Here is an 18,322-nt window from a genome sequence, read left to right as displayed (position 1 = left end):
GCTCCGCCACTCGGGTGCGCAGACAGAGGTCGATAGAACTCACAATTGTAAACCGACTGATGTAGATCGGCTCGATGTCCCCCAGACACAGGCAAGTCATGGAATCCATCCAACCTGCCAGCTCCCAACGAGGGCGGCGTGCTCGTATACGCATACGACTTGACGAAGCTTGTCTCGAGCAGCTTCGACTGGCGCTGTGGCTGTGGCTGTGGCTGTGGCTTTGGCTTCTGGTTCTTTCCGGGCTCGAGCTCATCTGGCTTTGTTGTGGGTTTCTTCGTGACTGTCACCGCGGATATACTGCTGGTGTTTTTGCGGCTCCGGTAAGCAAGATACGCTCTGTGCGAGGGCAGCGGGCATCGCGGTCGCCGACACACTCCACATGTTGTTGGATCTTGCTGCTGCGACGATGATGATGACGATGCTGATGACGACGACGACGCCGATGATGGTGATGGTGATGGTAACGACGTCTTCGTCTTCGTCTTCGTCTGCCTTGTCAGACCAGCTACCGCTACGGGAATGGCGTGACTAAGATCACGTTGGGAACCTGAAGCCATGCGGACATGGGGGAAAGGCCCCGAGATACCTGCATCTGCATCGTCGCCGGACCGCAGGGAAGAAGGAGGGCGAGGAGGGCGAGCGATGGGCTGAATCGAGACGAGGGTTGAAGAAAATTAGCAATCTCGCCGAGACGCGTGAAGCGAAGGCGAAAGCGAAAGGCTCGTCGTTTCTTCGTTTGTGCGTTCGCAGTTTGGTAGGACTACGGAGTAAGGAGTCCCTGGTAAGGTAAACGTGATCTGGTGTAACCTCCGTACTGGAAATAGACGGAGTTGATGCTGCTTTTCGGTGCCGAATCAGTCGACGGGAGATGAGGGATCGAGTCTGACTCCTTCTTACCGTTTGCGTTCGCTTATCACCAAGCAATGCCTCTTGCTGCTAGGATTCTAACCCAGCGGAGGCAAGGGCCCCCTTTCCTGTTGCGAAATTGCGGTCATGTGATGAGGACCGAGAACGAGTAATCAAGACAATGGTGACTAGAAACCAAATCATGACTAAGAGCTGAGAATGACTTGACCAAGTCTCACCATTTCGATAGTCCGTGTCAGAGCAAGCGAGGAACCATGTGACAATTGACACGACGGCGTTGTCACCGGGTCTTGAGATCTAGAGGCCCTTTCTATCTAGTGAAATGTGTATAAGTCCTGGCTTGGGATGAATACAAGGCCCTTCACAGCTCCATCTCGCACATTACCCCCAATTCCTCGTCGCGTTACCCTCTACCGTGAGTTGACTCTATGTCTAGATTCGAGAGAAACGGACAGAGACGGTCTCTCTTAGGGCAGTCTTCCTCCTACACGATCCTGGTTCAACCTTCGACTTTCTCGCTGGCAGGAGACGAATCAGCTTCATAGTGCGTCGTCTCACCCCCTTTGACGCCATTTGGTGCATGTGCTGCGAAGTCGACCTCGAGATCCCTTTGATAGATGGCCACCTCATCCTCATCGCCAAAGATGGCGGCAACTTCCTCCAACGGCAGGCCGTTGGTGTCTGGGAACCAGAACCAGATGGCAAGCCCTCCAAGTGTGCCTGGTATAATGAAGCAGAGATAGAATTTCCAGCCTATCGTCTCGAAGGCGGTAGGGGCGCTATGTGCGTGAGGTTAGCATGGAACTGCGGCGAAATTGATAGGTGGCATGAAGACGCTGCCAGGGCCATCATACCTTTGTAGCCAAATGATGTTCATCAACGAGATCATCGAGACACCAAGACAGACACCTTTGGCTCGCAAGTGGGTTGGGAAGATTTCCCCCAGGTACGAAAACTGCGTCCCATCGAGACACAATCCGTAGAAGACCTGGAATATGAAGAACATGGCCACTGCCGCCGACAGCGCCGACTTGTTGTTGGACGGCACAAAGTTGGCGACCAGTGCTGCTTCCACAATCAAGCTGGCCATGCAGCCCAGAATTCCAAAGGAGATGAACTTGTTCCGGGGGAAGCGGTCTACCACCAGCATGCCCATGACGTTCATGCCCAGGGCAAATGTGAGCCAGGCAGCCGGATAGAGGAGTTGTTTAACCGGCGAGAAATCGAGGGATGCGTACAGCGAGGGACCATAGTTGTTGATGACCAAGACGCCAGAACACTGGATGATGCCGGTAGTCCCGAGGGCAAGCAGCGCCCGTTTGCGGTACGACGGCTTCTTTATGATGTGCAACCACGAGTTACCCAGGGTTCGGTCAATCGCGAGCTGCTTCTGGATCTGGAAGAACTCGGCCTTCGCAGCCGTGTTTTCGGGATCGCTGGGATCAGCATGGAACTTGAACAGGACAGCCTCAGCTTCCGCATCACGTCCGTTCATAACCAACCATCGAGGCGACTCCTACAGACCGACAATATCAGTACATGTTCTTTGGCTTCACTCTCGTTTCATCCGACTTCGTTGTCGGGTAAAACTAGACATCGCTGGACTGCATCCCAAAGAGCGTCTGACTTACAGGGACGAAATATAGACCAACCAACAGGCACAGTGGCCAGAAGCACTGAATTGCGATGGGAGGCCGCCACGTATTCGAGCCTCCATCCTTCCAGAAGTAGAAGCCAAATCCAACCCAGCCTTGAATGGTATAGCCGAGCACTAGCATGACTGCGTGAACGTCCACAAGAGCACCGCGCATGTGGACCGGGACAATTTCGTTCATCAGGATGGGCACCGCCGCGAGGATCATGAAAGCCGCAGCACCGGCCACAAATCGAAAGGCGATGAACATGCCTACATTCACACTGCCGGCCATGATAGCACCCGACACGATGGCAAGAATGGAGGACTGTAAAGCAAGTCAGAACCGCTCAAGAGTGGTAGGAATTGTATCGGCCCTTACCACAGCGCAGGCCCATTTACGACCCCATTTGTCCGCTACCGTAGGGAGTAGTAATGTTCCAATCACACCTCCCGTCTGGAAAAGGCCATTCATGGTGGATATCAAGTCGGTTCCATTGGAACGGGTTGCAAGGTCAAAGTATTCAATGAAGGATGGTTGGCCTATATGCAAACAACATGAGTTTCAACCTCTCCAAGGAGACGTCAAGATACGTACCCAACGTAGTTCCAATAATACTTGCCGTGTAGCCATATGTTAGAGAACCAAAGCCCAATACAGCAAGCACGGCGCAGGTATGCACATTGAGCTTTTGTCTACGAAGGAGACCTTCTGATGCTGAGTTACGACGCATGCTGCAAGGTCTTACTGCGATCAATAATGAGTATTTGGTCAGATGTAAGGATCACAGTGGAAGCTGGAAGGAGAAGGGGAAATTATAGGCATATGAATAGAGTCTATAAGAGCCGAGACTTAGTACAAGAGCCGCGGACCGCGTTGTCTTTGACACCAGTCACTGACCCGTGACTGGTGCTCCCAGCTTACCTTCCCCCAGTCTCCGCGAAATCCCCGCGTTAGGCAAGTTACAACCAGGGGGCAAGGCTCCGGTGGATCAAAGGTAGACCATATGATTGGTGGTGGTCGTGATTGTCCTGGCCACGCTGGTGATGCTGCCCTCGGTACATCTTTCCTGACTCAGGAATTCTGGAGTCAGGGCGAAGGTTCTTATGTGAAGGAGTCGAGGTCAACGAAGCCACCCAAAGCCATGGAGTAAGTGCTTAGCGATTGAGCGCCGGGGAATTCCCACATGAGCAATGATTCCTTGATCTTGGTTTAACTCATGCTGAATGAGTCTCCCGTTATGACTCGACAACTGATCAAAAATTTCGAAAGATCCAGACCAGGCCCGGAAGAGCAAAGTCGGACCTTTTGGTTTGAAGCGCCCGAGCAAGCTTGTATTATTGTACTCGGGACATGGAAGTGAATGGACCCGAGATGCTAAGCACGCTCTGGCTCCATACATTTGAGCGTTTTGCTTCGAGGAAACCTGGGGCGACAAAGGTAGAGCAGAGGGGCAAGGGGATGTCGTGGTCAAGCCAGAGTATGCGATATTTGTGAATCGTCTCGGTGTCTTCCCGTCGCGTCAACGGTCAGGCACAAGGCTGATCGAGAGGTGCAATGCGTGTACGCTTGACGAGAACAGACAACATGGATGCCCACGTGGATCCCTTGCACCTGCGGTCAATTTCGACATGAATATATAGTCAAAACTTAATCAGAGATCTGCTTGCTGGGAAGCTCTTCGTTTGATTGCGAACTGCAGACCGCATCAATTATGCGGAAATCTTTGAATAGCCGCTGTTATGGGCAGGTCAGCAGTAGCAATTGTTCAGACAGGAAATTCGAGGGACAGTCAAACAGCCATCGATTGATCACCAGGAGACTGGTCGAAACACACAAAGGTCCTTGTTTAGCCATTCAAATTGGAGCGCCTCGAGTCTTCAGAACCTCCAGATATTTCTTCTTGACTGTTGCATTGCCGTATCGGTATGAGCCTTTGCTTTCCATATACTCAGCAACTTGTTTCCACGGTACTTTATTGACAAATTGACCAATGGAAACGGCATCGAGATCTTTGGAAACCTGAATGCTAACTGAGGTCGACTTCGAGCAATAGGAAACTGCTTCGAAAAGGAGCCGAACCTATTACGTAGCGCGTTAGTATCTTGGGCTTGCTTCCCAGGGGCAACTCACATCTCGATCGCTCCATTCTGGTTTCCTCAGTCTTGCTTCCCTTGGTTTCGTCAGAGCACGATATCGTCCTCTCAAGGTTGATTCAGCCTCCTCGAACTTCAATCGCTCCTTGATAATCTTGTATGACAGTCCTTGTTCTTTTAACTGTACTAGGAGCGTGTCTTTTGAGGTGTCGCGCTGTCCACCCTTTACTCCCAATTGTCTACCCTGGGGGGTTGAAATGTTTGTCAGGCCCGTGGGTGATGAGGAGGTCGCTTCGGAAGCCCAGAGATCTGGATACTGGACGCTCTGATCATACGCAGACGCATGTTCCAATTCCTGATAATGAGCAGTCGGAAGGATTTGGTCCGCAGAAGGGGCTGGAGGGTCATTCTGGAAGTCAAAAGGGTCATCACCGTAAGAGGGCAGCTCGGGTAAAGGCGGGTAAACTAAAGCAGTCGAATCATATTCAATCTGTTGTGGCAGGGGAAATGTAGGGTCGATCGGGCAAAAATCGAATCCAGGATCCAGATGTGACTGGGCAGCACAATGTTGAGGTGATGTGGCCGCACCAAGTACGTGCGACTCGTAGTTCGTTGCAATAGAAGGCCAAAGCTCACTCGAGCCAGGGGTCTTTGCTTCCAGGAGAGTCTTCGGGGTGGTCAAATCGTCACCACCGATGAGCTGGCCATCCCGCATGCTGCTGTCCGGCATGAAGATGTCAAACTCGTCTGGAGATAGACTTTGAAAGAGTGAGTTGAAATCATCCGGTCCGAGGGGCGTTCGCTGCTGCGCATAGGATGTGTAAGCCGTCGACTGCCGCATACCCATATCAATAGCCATTCCAGTTGTAGGGGGTAAATGCGTGAAAGCCTTGGCCTGGTCTGCGCAGCCCTCATTCAAGGAGGTACTGAAAATGTCGAGACTGTGCAAACCTGCTGGCCGTGTCGGGACATGGATGACACTTGAGAACCCTGACCCCTCAGACCGCAAACTGTTCCCGACTTCGCCCTGGTCAGTGTATGCGCCATAATTTCCAGTTGACCTAGTGCGGTTGCCGTGTTGTGAGGATGGACAGAAGTGCACATTGGCGCCGTAAGAAGCTGCGGAGTTCATGGTTTGATGCGCTGGACGCTGCATTGCGGGCGACTGGGTGTGGGCGAGACTGTGAGAGTTTTCAAAGCAGGTGAGATTGACCGAACTCATATGGGAAGCAGGGCACGGGGTTCGAGCGGAGTGACAGATATGGAGTGTGTCAGAAGACGCCGCTTGGGAATGGTGAGTCGGAGCTGGAGTGAAGTAACTCGGTGCAGACCATCTTGGTACGTGACAAGGAAAATGAGCCTGTCCACAACAGAACGTCTTTCCCTCGGTGTAGGTCTCAGAGTATCTTGAATCAGCTGTACTCGGGGACATTTCTGCGAGCTGCAAGGCTGCGCAGTGCAGAAGCGAGTGATAGATTTGGCGACTACAACTGGCGAATGGGCCGGAAGCAGTGTGCTGTGAGAGTCTGAGCGACAGGTTGCGTTTTCATGTTGAATCATTGGCCACCTTACAATCAGCACCTGCGTGGTCATCCATGGAAACGGAGTCGAGTCTGTTCGTACTGCAAACAGAACCCATCCACGGCATCGGGATCGAATTAAAAATCCCCAAGGACGTGAAGACGAGGGTCTGCGTGGTAAGAGTCAAGCTTACCTTTTGATTCCATCCACAAGTAAATGTTTCGCATCAAGCTCTGCTCCAGTCTTTGATACATCGGCAGAGGTTGCTCCTAGTCTGCGGAACCTTAAATGAATCGGGTTGTTGCACAATAGCTCCTCGATAGCTGGTCTGCTGCTGCGTGCTGTCTTGATGGCCCACGATTGCTTGAGCCAACAACTCTGTTCCCACATAGGACACAAACAAGCCTAGAGAGCAGCGCTTTGTCACCATATCCTCCTCTTATCGTGTCCTGCTCTGTTTTCCACCATGTACTTGTCATGGCTCATGGCTCGAAGTAGGAAAACCCATCAAAAGAAAACATCGCCTATTTGGGGCAAGGGAAAGCATTCAACACAAGATAGTCGCGATGTGGCAGTGTTCCGGTGGCCCGTCTATGCCAGCTGCCACGGGGTGTGAGAAGGGCAAACAGGAAGGCTCTATTTCGATATGTGTGTTTTCTGTGGATGGCAAGCTTTAGGTAATCAGTTGGCTCGGTCTATTACCTCTGGCACTTCTTTGGAGTTTTCTGGGACTGGGGCCACGGGCAAGTACCAGAGCGAATTCGTGGATATGCTCAGGGTTCATCCATTCGTGATCAGCAAAGGTAGGTGATTCGCCGAGGGGGTCACCAGGCGGGAGATATGGCAAAGGGCAAGCAAACATCAAGGGCACCGTGTTACATTGTTTGCCTGCTTGTCAATTTTGGGCAGCCGGTCTGGTATTAGCCTGCGGGTCCGCTCCTTTGGGGGATGGCATAGACTGCGCGAGTTGGGCGCAGAGGGGGGATCGTGATGCTTTGCGAGGTGCTCTCGGGTGAATGAAGAGGAGTTCATGGTTGAGCACTGTAGGCCATGGATCGTACCTGTTCGCTCGATTGGACGTACCAGGGTTGTGGAGCTGTCATATCGGGACATTGCAGCGGGAAGCAGACGGACTGTCATTTGATATTGGTTGGCCGATGTCCGGAGCCACGATTAGCTCCCCTCGATCTGGTCCCCAGGATATGTCTTATCGAGAGATGACGAAAGCTGGTTGCAAGAGACAGTGTTTCGCACTTCATTGTGCTCAAACCTTTTTTACCCGCTGTCATCCTTCAGCAACGTGTTTGCCACACTCTGCGCGCCTTGAATCTGGGTCTGTAGACCTCCGCAGGAACATGGGGTGTCGCAGTGGTTATCCTGGGCTGTGTTTGGTGTCAATGAAGCAATCATACAAAGGGCATTGCACGGGGTGGCAGGTGCGATGAGATATGGGGGCCGACATGTATTGTGATTAACTTGTACTGTCATCTGATAGGAGCCATGAAGATATCAAGTGGCCAGGATCTCAAGGTGTAGGAAAAGGTATCGGGAGGTTGAGATGAGGTTGTTAAAGTAGCGACGCAGTGACGTTGTCCCAGGCCATTATTCAGCATGGCTGCCAAGACTGCAGCCGCCGAAGATTTGCCTGGCAGGATCACAATGGCCTGATGTCCTCACAACGACTTTGTTTTGAAGGGATCTTGGAGGATAATCAGATCACTCTCCTACCCAAAGACAATCGACTTGACGTTCTCGCGGTCTCGGCCAGCGAGGAAGCATCCAAGTGGGCACAGAGCACGGAAAGTTTGATGCCATTGGCTCTATCTTCGACCAGATTTGACATCAAAGGGACGAACCATGACCGAGACAGCCAGAATGCTAGGTCTCACCGAACCACTACACCAGAGGGTGTCCCAGAAGTTCATGACAGCCTTCAAGGCCAAGGACATTCTATTCTCTGAGACCAGTCTCGCATACCTCCAAGCTCGGGGAGGAGCTTCGGTGAGTGCGGCGCCATATCGGCAGGGGAGGTTTGGGTGCTCATGTCTGTCAAGTTCCAACTGCGATACTGCCCTGCGTTGAAGAAGAAGCCCCAAGGAGACGGCTTTGTCCCCAAAAAGAAGCCACTGAGGCCTCACTTTGATCCTTTCGAAGACCCGCCTGCAGAGCTCCTAATTGCTCAAATCCCGGCCCACAATGCATCGCACAATTTGGTGTTGAACAAATACCCAGTCATTCACAACCACTTCATTCTCGCCACCAAGGCCAACAAACCGCAAACAGACCTTCTAGAGGCAGACGATATCGGCCTGACACATGCTTGTCTACGCGCCTGGCACGACCAGCGGCATAGTGGAGACCCTTCCCGTCTCTTTGCTTTCTTTAACTCTGGCGAACACAGCGGTGCCAGCCAGATGCATCGACATTTGCAGTTCCTACCTGTCGAGGATATGGCAGGTCCGAACAGTCGAGAGTGGAGGCTTCTCATCGACCGCATGACTGTGCCGGCTCATCCAGACCTACCACTATTTCAAGATCCATCGTTGCCCATCTTGCATTTTTCCACGCCCCTCGAACCCGACGCGTCTGCAGCCGACTTACACGGCCGATATGTACTGCTCGTGCAAGCAGCGCTGTCTGCTGCCGAGTTCCCCGGCCAACCTCTAGAACAAAGCTTAGCAATTGAAAGGAACGGCAAGACACTGATCTCTTACAACCTTGCCATGACGACGGAACGGATGGCAATCTGCCCTAGGAGACAAGAGGCTGTTGACATCCCCGGCGCTGGCCCAGAGAGCTCCGTGGCCATCAATGGCACAATACTGGCCGGAACCCTGATGGTCAAGGACGAAACGGAGTGGGATGTGCTTCGAGAAACCCATTCCCTCCTCGACGACATGCTGGGTGCGATCGGCTTTTCATTGACATCGTGGAAACAAAATGAACGATCATCAAAAGCATAGGCAGAGCCACCCAAAGGTACATGCCGCACAGGGTCAAATTGCCTTCACACTCAAACGAGCAATCTTGCTTGAGAAGGCACTCATTAACCCGAGAGCGCGCTGTCCTGTATCTCCCAGACCACCGTACCGCCGTCAAAGCGCAACTCGCAGGCACGCCAACTGTGAGAAGCGTGAGAGGAACACCGCCTCCTCAGCTCGGCGGTACACCAAACCCCCGAGACTGAGCTCCTCCTTTTGCACACCTGAGCGCACAACCTCGACAGAGGGATGGGTAGCTGGATGAATGGGATCAGCTGAACGATAATTCTCACCTCAGCATCCATCAAACCGAACCTGGTGGTGGGCTTGTCTACAACGGACTCCAGCACTCAAAGTGATCAGGTCACGGAGAAGGGTTGGAAACAAGTGGCTTCGCGCGAAAGCAAGGGTCTCGCGCTCCGGGCCAGAAGAGGATGCGTTGAAGATGAAGGAAAACATACACCACACCCCTTTGCCTTTGCCGGGAGGAGGCTCCCTCTACATCCATCCCAGATTGGGTTCGCTCTGACACTTCAAGTCGTAGTGTTCACTTCAGGTGCGGTTGGGGGGCCGCTTTGGGACAATCATGCCATCTCAATACTGATTGATGGCCGAGAGTTTAAAGAACGGGTGCTAAGCCCAGCGCCCTTTTACGAAGCAGCTTATGAGGACTCTGGAAACAAGTCTGTCCAGCCTCGTGCCATTGAAAAAGTGAAACTTTGCAGCCGAGAGCTGCGCAACCAGTACAACTGATGACTACCAAAATCATCAACAGCTTTATCAACGCTGGACTACTGTCGATGCCAAGGTGGTTGATACCAGAAACTAGCACAGAAGTGAACATTACGCTGTGTCCAAAGAGGTGCACGGGCGTGCACGAGGGATCTACAGGCGCAAAGTCATCTTGTCACTCCACCGCAACGATAACGTTCTGTTGAGAAACCCGCATGGCGCGGAGCACTGACCAGACAAACACGAGTGGATGGACTCGTGCAGCAAAAAACTTTGAAAACTTTTCTGACCGCATCGACAAAGCAAAGGAGTTGAGGTGAAGGTGTCATAGGCAGTCCAGACCCCGAAAGTCTCGCTTGTTGCGCAAGCCACAAAACACGCTTGAGGGTACCTCGTACTTGGGCGGATATCCAAGCCCTGGATTGTGCGGTCGAGAAGTAGCGAGCTGCCCGCGTTGTTCTGTCAAACAGGCGAGACAAGGGTAGGTAGTGATCGGGCGTGGAGCAGCACGCCGACCGACTGGATAGTGACGGTGATGGGTGGGAGGAGGCGGAGGGACCAGAATGACAACACGAGCAAGAAGAAAAGGCAGAGGAGTTGGGACTCGGGGTCTGTTCGTAGGGCTGCAGATTTTAGCAGGGCCAAAATGGGCTTTGGAATTGAGCGGGGTTCATGATTGCTCCTCTTGCCAAAAGGTCTGGCTTTGTGGTGGTCTGGCTCATCTCCCTTGGGCTGCTGAATACGAGGTTTTGACATGCGGGAGGCGAGCCAGACCATCACCCTCGGCGCCAATCTCGCTCCTCCCTCTCTTCCTCGTCTTCAAATTCGTGTGCGCCCATGTGTTCGTTGCAGCTCGGCTCGGGTCCGCCTTTGGGATCATGAGGCTGATTGTCTCTACCCTGTTTGGCTGCGCGCTGCTGCATGTTGCTGTAAATGGAGAGAGTGTGGGAGGATCTGCAGGAAGACCGGCCAGCCAGCCTCGATTGACTTCAGTTCGGCTATCAAAGCAAAGAAAAATCCAGCAGTGAGGGAAAAGTAGTGTGCTTCCGTGTACGCCTGTGGTTTGTTCCTTTTTCTTTTTCCACGTCCTTCCGACGACTGAATGGGGAATAGCAGGCTTCGCCCAACAGGACTCTTGTGCATGGGATCTAGACCGTCAGTGACTGTGTATGTTGGCGATAGTGTATTCGATGGCAGCAAAGGACACCACTTGCACAGTGTGTTAGCCAATTAAGTCAAGCATTGACGGAAGGGAAATCAAACAGCGACAAGGACGAAAAGGGTTAAGTGATGTGGTGACCTCGAGGATGATGGTGTCCAGAAGCACCGATTGAGAGAGATGGGAAACTTGCAGGTTTCCCAGTCTGGCAATTCTTGGCGGGGCAGAAGGTTTGAATCAACCAGGCAGTTAGGCTTGTTTGATATGATAGGCAGGAAAGGCCCAGAGTTTCTCCAGAACCTTGTCGGCGTTGTTGTTTGCTAGAGTATCACAATCAAATCAAGACCAGAGTAGTAATAATAGCATGGAGAGGATTTGAAGATTTTCGGATTGAGGCGGATTCTTGCACCACCCCATGCCAAAGCTGCGAGGGGAAAGCATTGGTGTGGGAAAATGAACACGAAAACCAACCTTTTCCTTCGCCTCGCGTGCATGACGCATCTCTGAAAAGGCGACAAGAGAGACTTAGTAAACTTCCTGGGCTGTCCGGGGGCCAGGGAGCGGTCTGAAATTGAGATATACATGACCACGAAGCAATGAGGAGGCAGAGATTGTCGAAAAAGAGTGGGGCATGCAGCATGGTTGGTGGGAAAGGGTCATGACAGACCGCGAGTTCTTAGCCAGTGTCAACCGATTGTACTTGTAGATGGGTTTTGGGCTGGCGGAGAAGGGGAAGCTGCATGGCTAGAACAACCAGGATACAGTAACCAGAACAGATCACGCAAAGTTAGTCGAACCTCGTGGGCGGATTGGACAGCGCTAGAACTGCAGTCTGAATGCTTCCGGGGAAGTTACAGAACAGCATGGGGAGGACCAAGAGGGTGTGGGAGGGAAAAGCACGAGCGTGAAACGGTAAAGGTTTAATTCTTGCGTCTGTGCTGCTGGGAAAGGAAATTCGGTGCGCCCATAACCAATTCTTTTGGGTGTGTGGCATGTGTAAACAACGGATAACATGGCACATGAGAAAACTCCTATACTTGACCCCCAAGATGATGAGATGAGTGGAAGGTACTTGTATCAACCTATACGAGGTACTTCGATACAGGTATTTTCATACCTGTACCGGATACAAAGGAGATCTCTGGCCTTGTCGGAGAATCATAATCCCTTCATCATTCAAAGCACGCAAAGTTGGGGGCCGATGGAGTCTTCAGCCCTACCAGGGGAGTTTCATCGTACGAGTAGATGCCTCAAACTCACCAGGGAGTGGTTTTGGGGCCAGCGACACGTTGACGATAAGCATGCATGGCCAAACAGTCAGCAGGCAAAAGACAAAGGCAAAGGCAAAAGGAGACGAATAGCACAGTCATCCACAGCTGCAGGGCGTGCAGGATCCAGTGGGTATTGGCAGATTACCACATGTGCTCGAGTCATTGATCCAAGTCACTGTTGATGGGCGGTAACACAGGAGAACGAGCAGGAAGAAGGGCCAGGACAACTCGGTACTTGATGAGCAGAAGGACTGCGAAGCGAGGCCTGGAAAGGGCAAGGCAAGGAATGACAGGGCCAGGATGGTAGGATGATGGTCCTTTTGACAAGGTCGCCGATGTTGTTTACGAGAGCAATTCTGGGTGTCTGGTTCGGGGTCCAGGGGGAGGAGAATCAGAGAAGACGGACTACGGGGGGCTTGTTTTGGTTTCATGGCGGCTCCAAACCTCCAAACACCAATTCATGGGTAGTTCGCCCAGGCCCAAGCCCATGCCCAAGCCCATAGGTTTCCCGCCTACGAGCAGCCCACACCCCCCCGAGCTCCCCCAAGAGCAATAGTTTAGCGACAATTAGATCATGTTTGTGAATTTGTTTCTCCATTCTTGACGAGAATGGTGGAATTATTGAAACAGAAAACCAGGTTCTCGTATGTACGGGTCTGGCCCCCTGCCTGACCATGATGGAGCAGTCAATCGCGTGTTTTCTCCCTATTTTTCTCATATGAAAAGAAGCCGTGGAATCCATTACACGTGCCATAACGGAAGACGACGGTGTCTGCCTCGTGTCTCCAGTAGAGTCCAGGTACACAACCCCTCGGTTATTCAGAAGCACCATGGAACGAACAAAGGGGGGCCTCACCACGGTGTGTCCTCTGCAGCAAAGCAGGAGGTGACCCTATCGACCAATGACCTCACCATTTCGTCAAAGCATGGAGAAGTTGGATCCAGGAGAGTTACAGCAGCGCCTCACCAGAAGTCGGTGACCAAATGGATGATGTAGATGTTGTGCATCAACCCGCCACAGTTTCACAGCCCCCGAGACCACAACGGAGGCTTTTGGGCGGTGAATAAATAGCAGCAGATGTGGCTCAGGCATGGCACAGCCAATCACACAAAACATCACAGCCACTAAATGGGCCCTGCGCCATGACCAAAGAGCTTGGACTGGACACTCCGAGCCCCTGAGGCCAATCAGGGGGTTCAAACTGATGGGGACACTTGCAAACCACGTTTTTACAGGGGCCCAGCAGACCGCATCCTGCACGATGGCGCCAATCGCATCGGCCTCGCCTAATGACAACCACCCAAGGCCCGCCATCACCTTGAAGAGAAAGCGTTCTAGGGAGGGGAGCCACTGAAAGCCACTGAAAGCCACTGGAGGCCGGGCCCCAAGACCCCCTAAACTGCCCATGTCCCTTGGGCCAAAGGTCCCTTCTCCACTCTACGTCTACACTTTCCCTTTGTCCTGCTTCTCTTTTGGTGACTTCTTCGCTCAATGTGGCAGAGCCAAGCTCCCTCCACTCAATCAGGTCCATGCCCCAGACACGAGCCATCGGGGTTTTCGTCAAGAACCCACTCCCTCCCAATTCAGCATCTCCAGCCTAATCCCTACCCTTTGGCACCCCCATTGACACCCATTGGCAGCACCTCGGGACCACGCCTAGGCTTCCTCGGGCTCCAATGGGGCTTCTCTTTGGCTGACAATCCGCAGTCCTGGGATGTGCCGTCACAAGCAACTGACAATTTGACGGGATCAACGGGAACTCACTCCCTGCTACAACAAACAAAGCACACGAGAGGGGAATTGGTCCCTGCCCGTCTGGGAAACTCTACTTTTTGGTGCTAACGATTGCTACCAAGTGACTAACAGAGTCATCCTCCTGGTTGATCTGAGAAATCCATTGCTACTCTACGATTAAACCTCTCAAAAGTGAGAACCGGCCAATGGTAATAATGGGTACTTTTGTTCAGAATTCTTCAAGGGTGGTGGTGGTGGTACGAAGTGATGAAGGAACTCAGGGAAAAGAGCAGGAAACCGGAAAAATACAAAGTTCCGGCTCTGATTGATGGCTGCTACCCGCCTGTGGTTTGTATCTTGCTTTAATTACTACCTAGGTAGAAAGTAAAGGCCGCACAATCATTTCCTTTCACTCTACGCCAAAATGAAATTGAATTGACTGAATCACTGCAATGATTGTTTCTACTCTCTTGGCCAGCATATCCCTTAATGTTCCCAAAAAAAACCAGGATATTGGACCTTTCTGCTTTGTCTGCTTCCTGCTCCTCCTTCCTGCTTACGAGTAGGCCTCTCCGAAAGCTAGCTTACTTGGTGCTGCATTAGCCTGTCACAGTGACACTCTTTCCGTGGTGTATTGCGTTGTTACAGCCACACCGCGACACCCCTGCACCTTTAGCCTCCGAGGGGTCACGGACTCACGGTGAGGACCCTGGGCTGCCTGGTCCACCCTTGCTCAAGCCCCGGTCCATGTCCAAGCCATAGGGCTAACCGTTCAAATGTATAGTTCACTGGGTCCATCTCTGATCTGAGAGAGACTTTGGCTCATCTGAAAGCGACAGGGCCCCTGCTTTCGGTAAGACCCTTCTTGTTCCCTTAGCTAGTTCATCATGCTGGTACAGATATTCCAAACGACTATATCTCACGATTTCGCCCCCCATCTGCCAGTCTAAGATCAACTCTTACAAGAAATCCTCTTCAAACACCTCTTATTCCCTTCGCTCCCCTGGGACATTGGACCTCGTCGTCTGTTGCCCAGTTTTGACCTGCCTGAGGCAGCACTTAACGTCCAACACAAACCTCGAACGCACCCGCGCGGCATCCGTCCCTCCTCCCCTTCCCGCAGCCAACCCCATCTTTACTCCTTTCAGTATTGATCGGCACTTTCTCAGCAAGCCTCACCAGCTCGCTCTTTGTTTGTCAGAAAAGAGAAGAAACCCTCCGTCCGGTCCCAAGAGCATCTAGACCTTGGAACCTCGTATTCGTCGGCGCTCTATCGATATCGCTTCCGGAGCCTCAAGAGACCTAGAACCCTCGCATTCACGCGCCTCCCTCGGCCCCCTCCGCGCGCAGCCCTCACAGAGCCCTATCTCGGCCTACAAGCCTTACTGTTGTCATTCAAGGCCATATACTCTCATCTTTCCCCAGCTCATGCAGTCGCATTGAACTTCAAGAGTCCCCCCTTCAGCCCATACAATGCTCGCTCTCGAGCATTCTCGGCGTCAACAATTTGACCCAGCATTCGACTTCGAGCAAAGCATTCAAGCGCCCTTCCCCAGTCTGACCATGGATACCTTCGACTCGACCGACCCCATGATCAACTTCCATCCTCTCCCATACTCGTTCTTTGACAACCCATCCATGTTTGCGACGGCTCCCATGCAATCACTCAAGCAAGAAATGCCGCCATTCCAAGACCTTCCGCCGGCTCTAATTTCGTCGGGCTCGGCACCTTCAATCCCCAGCGCGTCGTCCTCCACAGTCGGTTCTCCATACTCGGGTCCCTCCCATACCGTCTCAAGTCAGGACGGTTTCGACCGCACAGCTCCTCCATTCGGTCTGGGTGTCATGCCAGCTATCGTCAATCACGAAGCCTTTTCGCATGACATCCTAGGAACTTCCATGGAAGCCGAGCTGTCGTTGGGGAGCCATGAGAAGCTCCCCGACAGTTTTGTGGGTGAGTGTGCAGATCTTTCCTCTTCTCGTTCGCAACCACCGACTGGTGCCATTTTCAATGCCCAATCCCTGCAGCCACATCCATCATCTATTAGTGCTTCGCCCGAGTCACTGTCCATCCATACTTTCTTTGATCAAGGCGTGTCCACCGTGCCTTCAGTCGCTTCCCTATCGGGGGTTTCCACTGGTACCCAGTCCCCTTCATCCGAGCAAACTTTGGCAACACCGACCTTCAAGTCACCCACCACACCTGCTTCAGCATGTTCCAAGCACTTTTCCGTTGTTTCTCCCGTCAACGCGAGGAGCTTCTCCCCAACCTTGCGCTCGCAGACGGCTCCCATCTTCCACCCTCATATGCTCTCTCATGACGCGCATGTTGCACCGCATCAACATCAACATCACACGAGCCGTTTTCAGTCTCATTTTTTTGCCCAAAGCAGCGGCAACTTCATGCCGCCGCTGGAAACATCCTGTTCGTCTCTTCCGCCTGTCTTTCCTTGCCCTTCCACTCGTTTCATTGCTCCGTTGTCATGTGTCCTTCCTGGTGGTTCCGGTACCCTAGCCGCTTTCATCGTTCCTGCTTCGATACCAAGGGCAAATCAGACTGATGCTTTTTCCACAGATCCCTCCTTGATCCACGCGTCCAGGCCGTATGGCGATACGGTCTTCGCTGACCACGGCGCTTTCGCACCCAGCTTACACTCCTTCACCACGACGTCACCTTCCGGCTCACCAGCACCATCACCTCAGCCATACAGCGTGTATCCCCCCACGCAATTTTCCGAACCCCTCACCAATGCCAACTACTATCAACAGCAGCAGTACATGAGTCGACGACCTTCGCTGGCTTCCTATGTCTCCGGGGGTTCCCATCCAAGTCCGACCTCAGAAATCGACGACGATGGCCGGGACAAGAGCCGATGCCCTCATCGCGACTGCGGTAAAGTCTTCAAGGACCTGAAGGCTCATATGTTGACTCATCAAGCCGAACGGCCAGAGAAGTGTCCGATCCTGACTTGTGAGTACAATCAGAAAGGGTTTGCTCGCAAGTACGACAAGAATCGACACACCTTGACCCATTATAAAGGTACCATGGTCTGCGGGTTCTGCCCCGGATCAGGCTCTCCGGCTGAAAAGAGCTTCAACCGAGCCGACGTATTTAAGCGCCACCTGACTTCGGTCCACGGAGTCGAGCAGACACCACCCAACAGCCGGAAGCGCAGTCCATCTGCAAGCAACCGAAAGCTCTCCAGCTACTGTCAAGATGCCACCGGCAAATGTTCCACTTGTTCAGCCACCTTCAACAATGCTCAAGACTTTTATGAGCATCTTGACGACTGTGTGCTGCGCGTTGTGCAACAAGAGGAACCGTCCGAGGCGGTCAACGTTCAGCACCTCTCTCAAATCAACAACGACAAGGACGTTCAAGAGACCTTGGACCGTCATATGATCAAGACTGAGGATGCCCCAACCAGCTTTGACGATGAAGATGAGGAGGACGAGGAAGACGACGAGGACGATGACGAGGATGATGACCCGTCGTTCAACAGTCGATCCGGCAAAGGCATGATTAAATCCAACAAAGCCCCTGCCTCGTCCCGTGCAATCATCGGTGGCGGTGTCTCCAAACCCGGCAAGTCATCAAAGAAAGGTATGACTTGGTCCAAAGGTGGAGTGGCTCTCGTCGGCAAGGGCCGCAAGAAGAGAAGACATTACCCGCCGTCCTGGGGCATGGCTGCCGAGAAGATGCGGATGAAGAAGCGTGTGCTTTGTGTCTATGACGGCCAGCGGCGCTTGTGGAAGGATGACATGATGCTCCACAACGAATTCGAGGTCCGGATGACCCTGCCTGACGGCAAGAGCTACGTTACCGACCTCGATGTCGAGACTCTCAAGCGAGCTGAGGCCTTCCACAACGCCACGCCTGAAGAGAAGGGTCCCTGGATTCCGACGTCAGAGCATGAGAGTCAAGGTTTCGACCTTAACGCGCTCATGGCTTGATTTATTGGAGTTGACATTTTTCCTTGTACTAATGACGTGCTTTGAGCGATATGGATATGGACAAGCTGATCTCGACAATTCCTACCCTAGGAGAGATCCTTATTCTGTTTATTCTTCTAATATCTTTTGAGATCATGGCTGCTCCCGAAGAGTATGCAGCGATGGCAAATGTGGACATGAAATTTCTCACCAGGTTGAAGCAGCCCTGTGGAAAAAAGTTGGCAATGCTTGTGATGAGCACATGGGTTTTGGGAAACCATTTCGTGGATATGGGAATGATTTTGGATGTTATGTGGAAAGAACCGTCTTGGATGCCAACAAGAAGATACCCGTCACTGAAAGCTCCTCGAGGTTTATGAAAAGCTAGTGTAC

The 18,322-nt window shown here is 52.5% G+C and overlaps 4 protein-coding genes across 4 annotated transcripts; 2 read left to right on the top strand and 2 right to left on the bottom strand.

Annotated features, from left to right (window-relative positions):
• Nucleotides 1-249: 249 nt before the first annotated feature.
• On the bottom strand, nt 250-3,234 carry AYO20_03338 (hypothetical protein; the record flags this gene model as incomplete). Its single annotated transcript, XM_022641641.1, has 6 exons — nt 250-488; nt 1,372-1,646; nt 1,722-2,383; nt 2,499-2,828; nt 2,883-3,043; nt 3,099-3,234. 6 exons carry the CDS (start codon nt 3,232-3,234, stop codon nt 250-252), a joined length of 1,803 nt encoding a protein of 600 aa, XP_022502501.1.
• A 1,124-nt stretch (nt 3,235-4,358) lies between these two features.
• AYO20_03337 (hypothetical protein) lies at nt 4,359-5,729 on the bottom strand (the record flags this gene model as incomplete). Its single annotated transcript, XM_022641640.1, has 2 exons — nt 4,359-4,583; nt 4,635-5,729. The coding sequence occupies 2 exons, from the start codon at nt 5,727-5,729 to the stop codon at nt 4,359-4,361; spliced, it is 1,320 nt and encodes a 439-aa protein (XP_022502500.1).
• Nucleotides 5,730-7,975: 2,246 nt separating this feature from the next.
• Nucleotides 7,976-9,081, top strand: AYO20_03336 (hypothetical protein; the record flags this gene model as incomplete). The annotated part of the gene is made up of 2 exons (XM_022641639.1): nt 7,976-8,119; nt 8,173-9,081. 2 exons carry the CDS (start codon nt 7,976-7,978, stop codon nt 9,079-9,081), a joined length of 1,053 nt encoding a protein of 350 aa, XP_022502499.1.
• Nucleotides 9,082-15,469: 6,388 nt separating this feature from the next.
• Nucleotides 15,470-17,950, top strand: AYO20_03335 (hypothetical protein; the record flags this gene model as incomplete). Its single annotated transcript, XM_022641638.1, has 2 exons — nt 15,470-15,950; nt 16,572-17,950. The coding sequence occupies 2 exons, from the start codon at nt 15,470-15,472 to the stop codon at nt 17,948-17,950; spliced, it is 1,860 nt and encodes a 619-aa protein (XP_022502498.1).
• Nucleotides 17,951-18,322: the final 372 nt, after the last annotated feature.

The sequence above is a fragment of the Fonsecaea nubica genome (genome assembly GCF_001646965.1).
Source record: "Fonsecaea nubica strain CBS 269.64 chromosome Unknown Scaff15, whole genome shotgun sequence".
NCBI lineage: Eukaryota > Fungi > Ascomycota > Eurotiomycetes > Chaetothyriales > Herpotrichiellaceae > Fonsecaea > Fonsecaea nubica.
The sequence above is the reverse complement of the archived record's forward strand: the minus strand, read 5'-3'. Positions and strand labels throughout refer to the sequence as shown.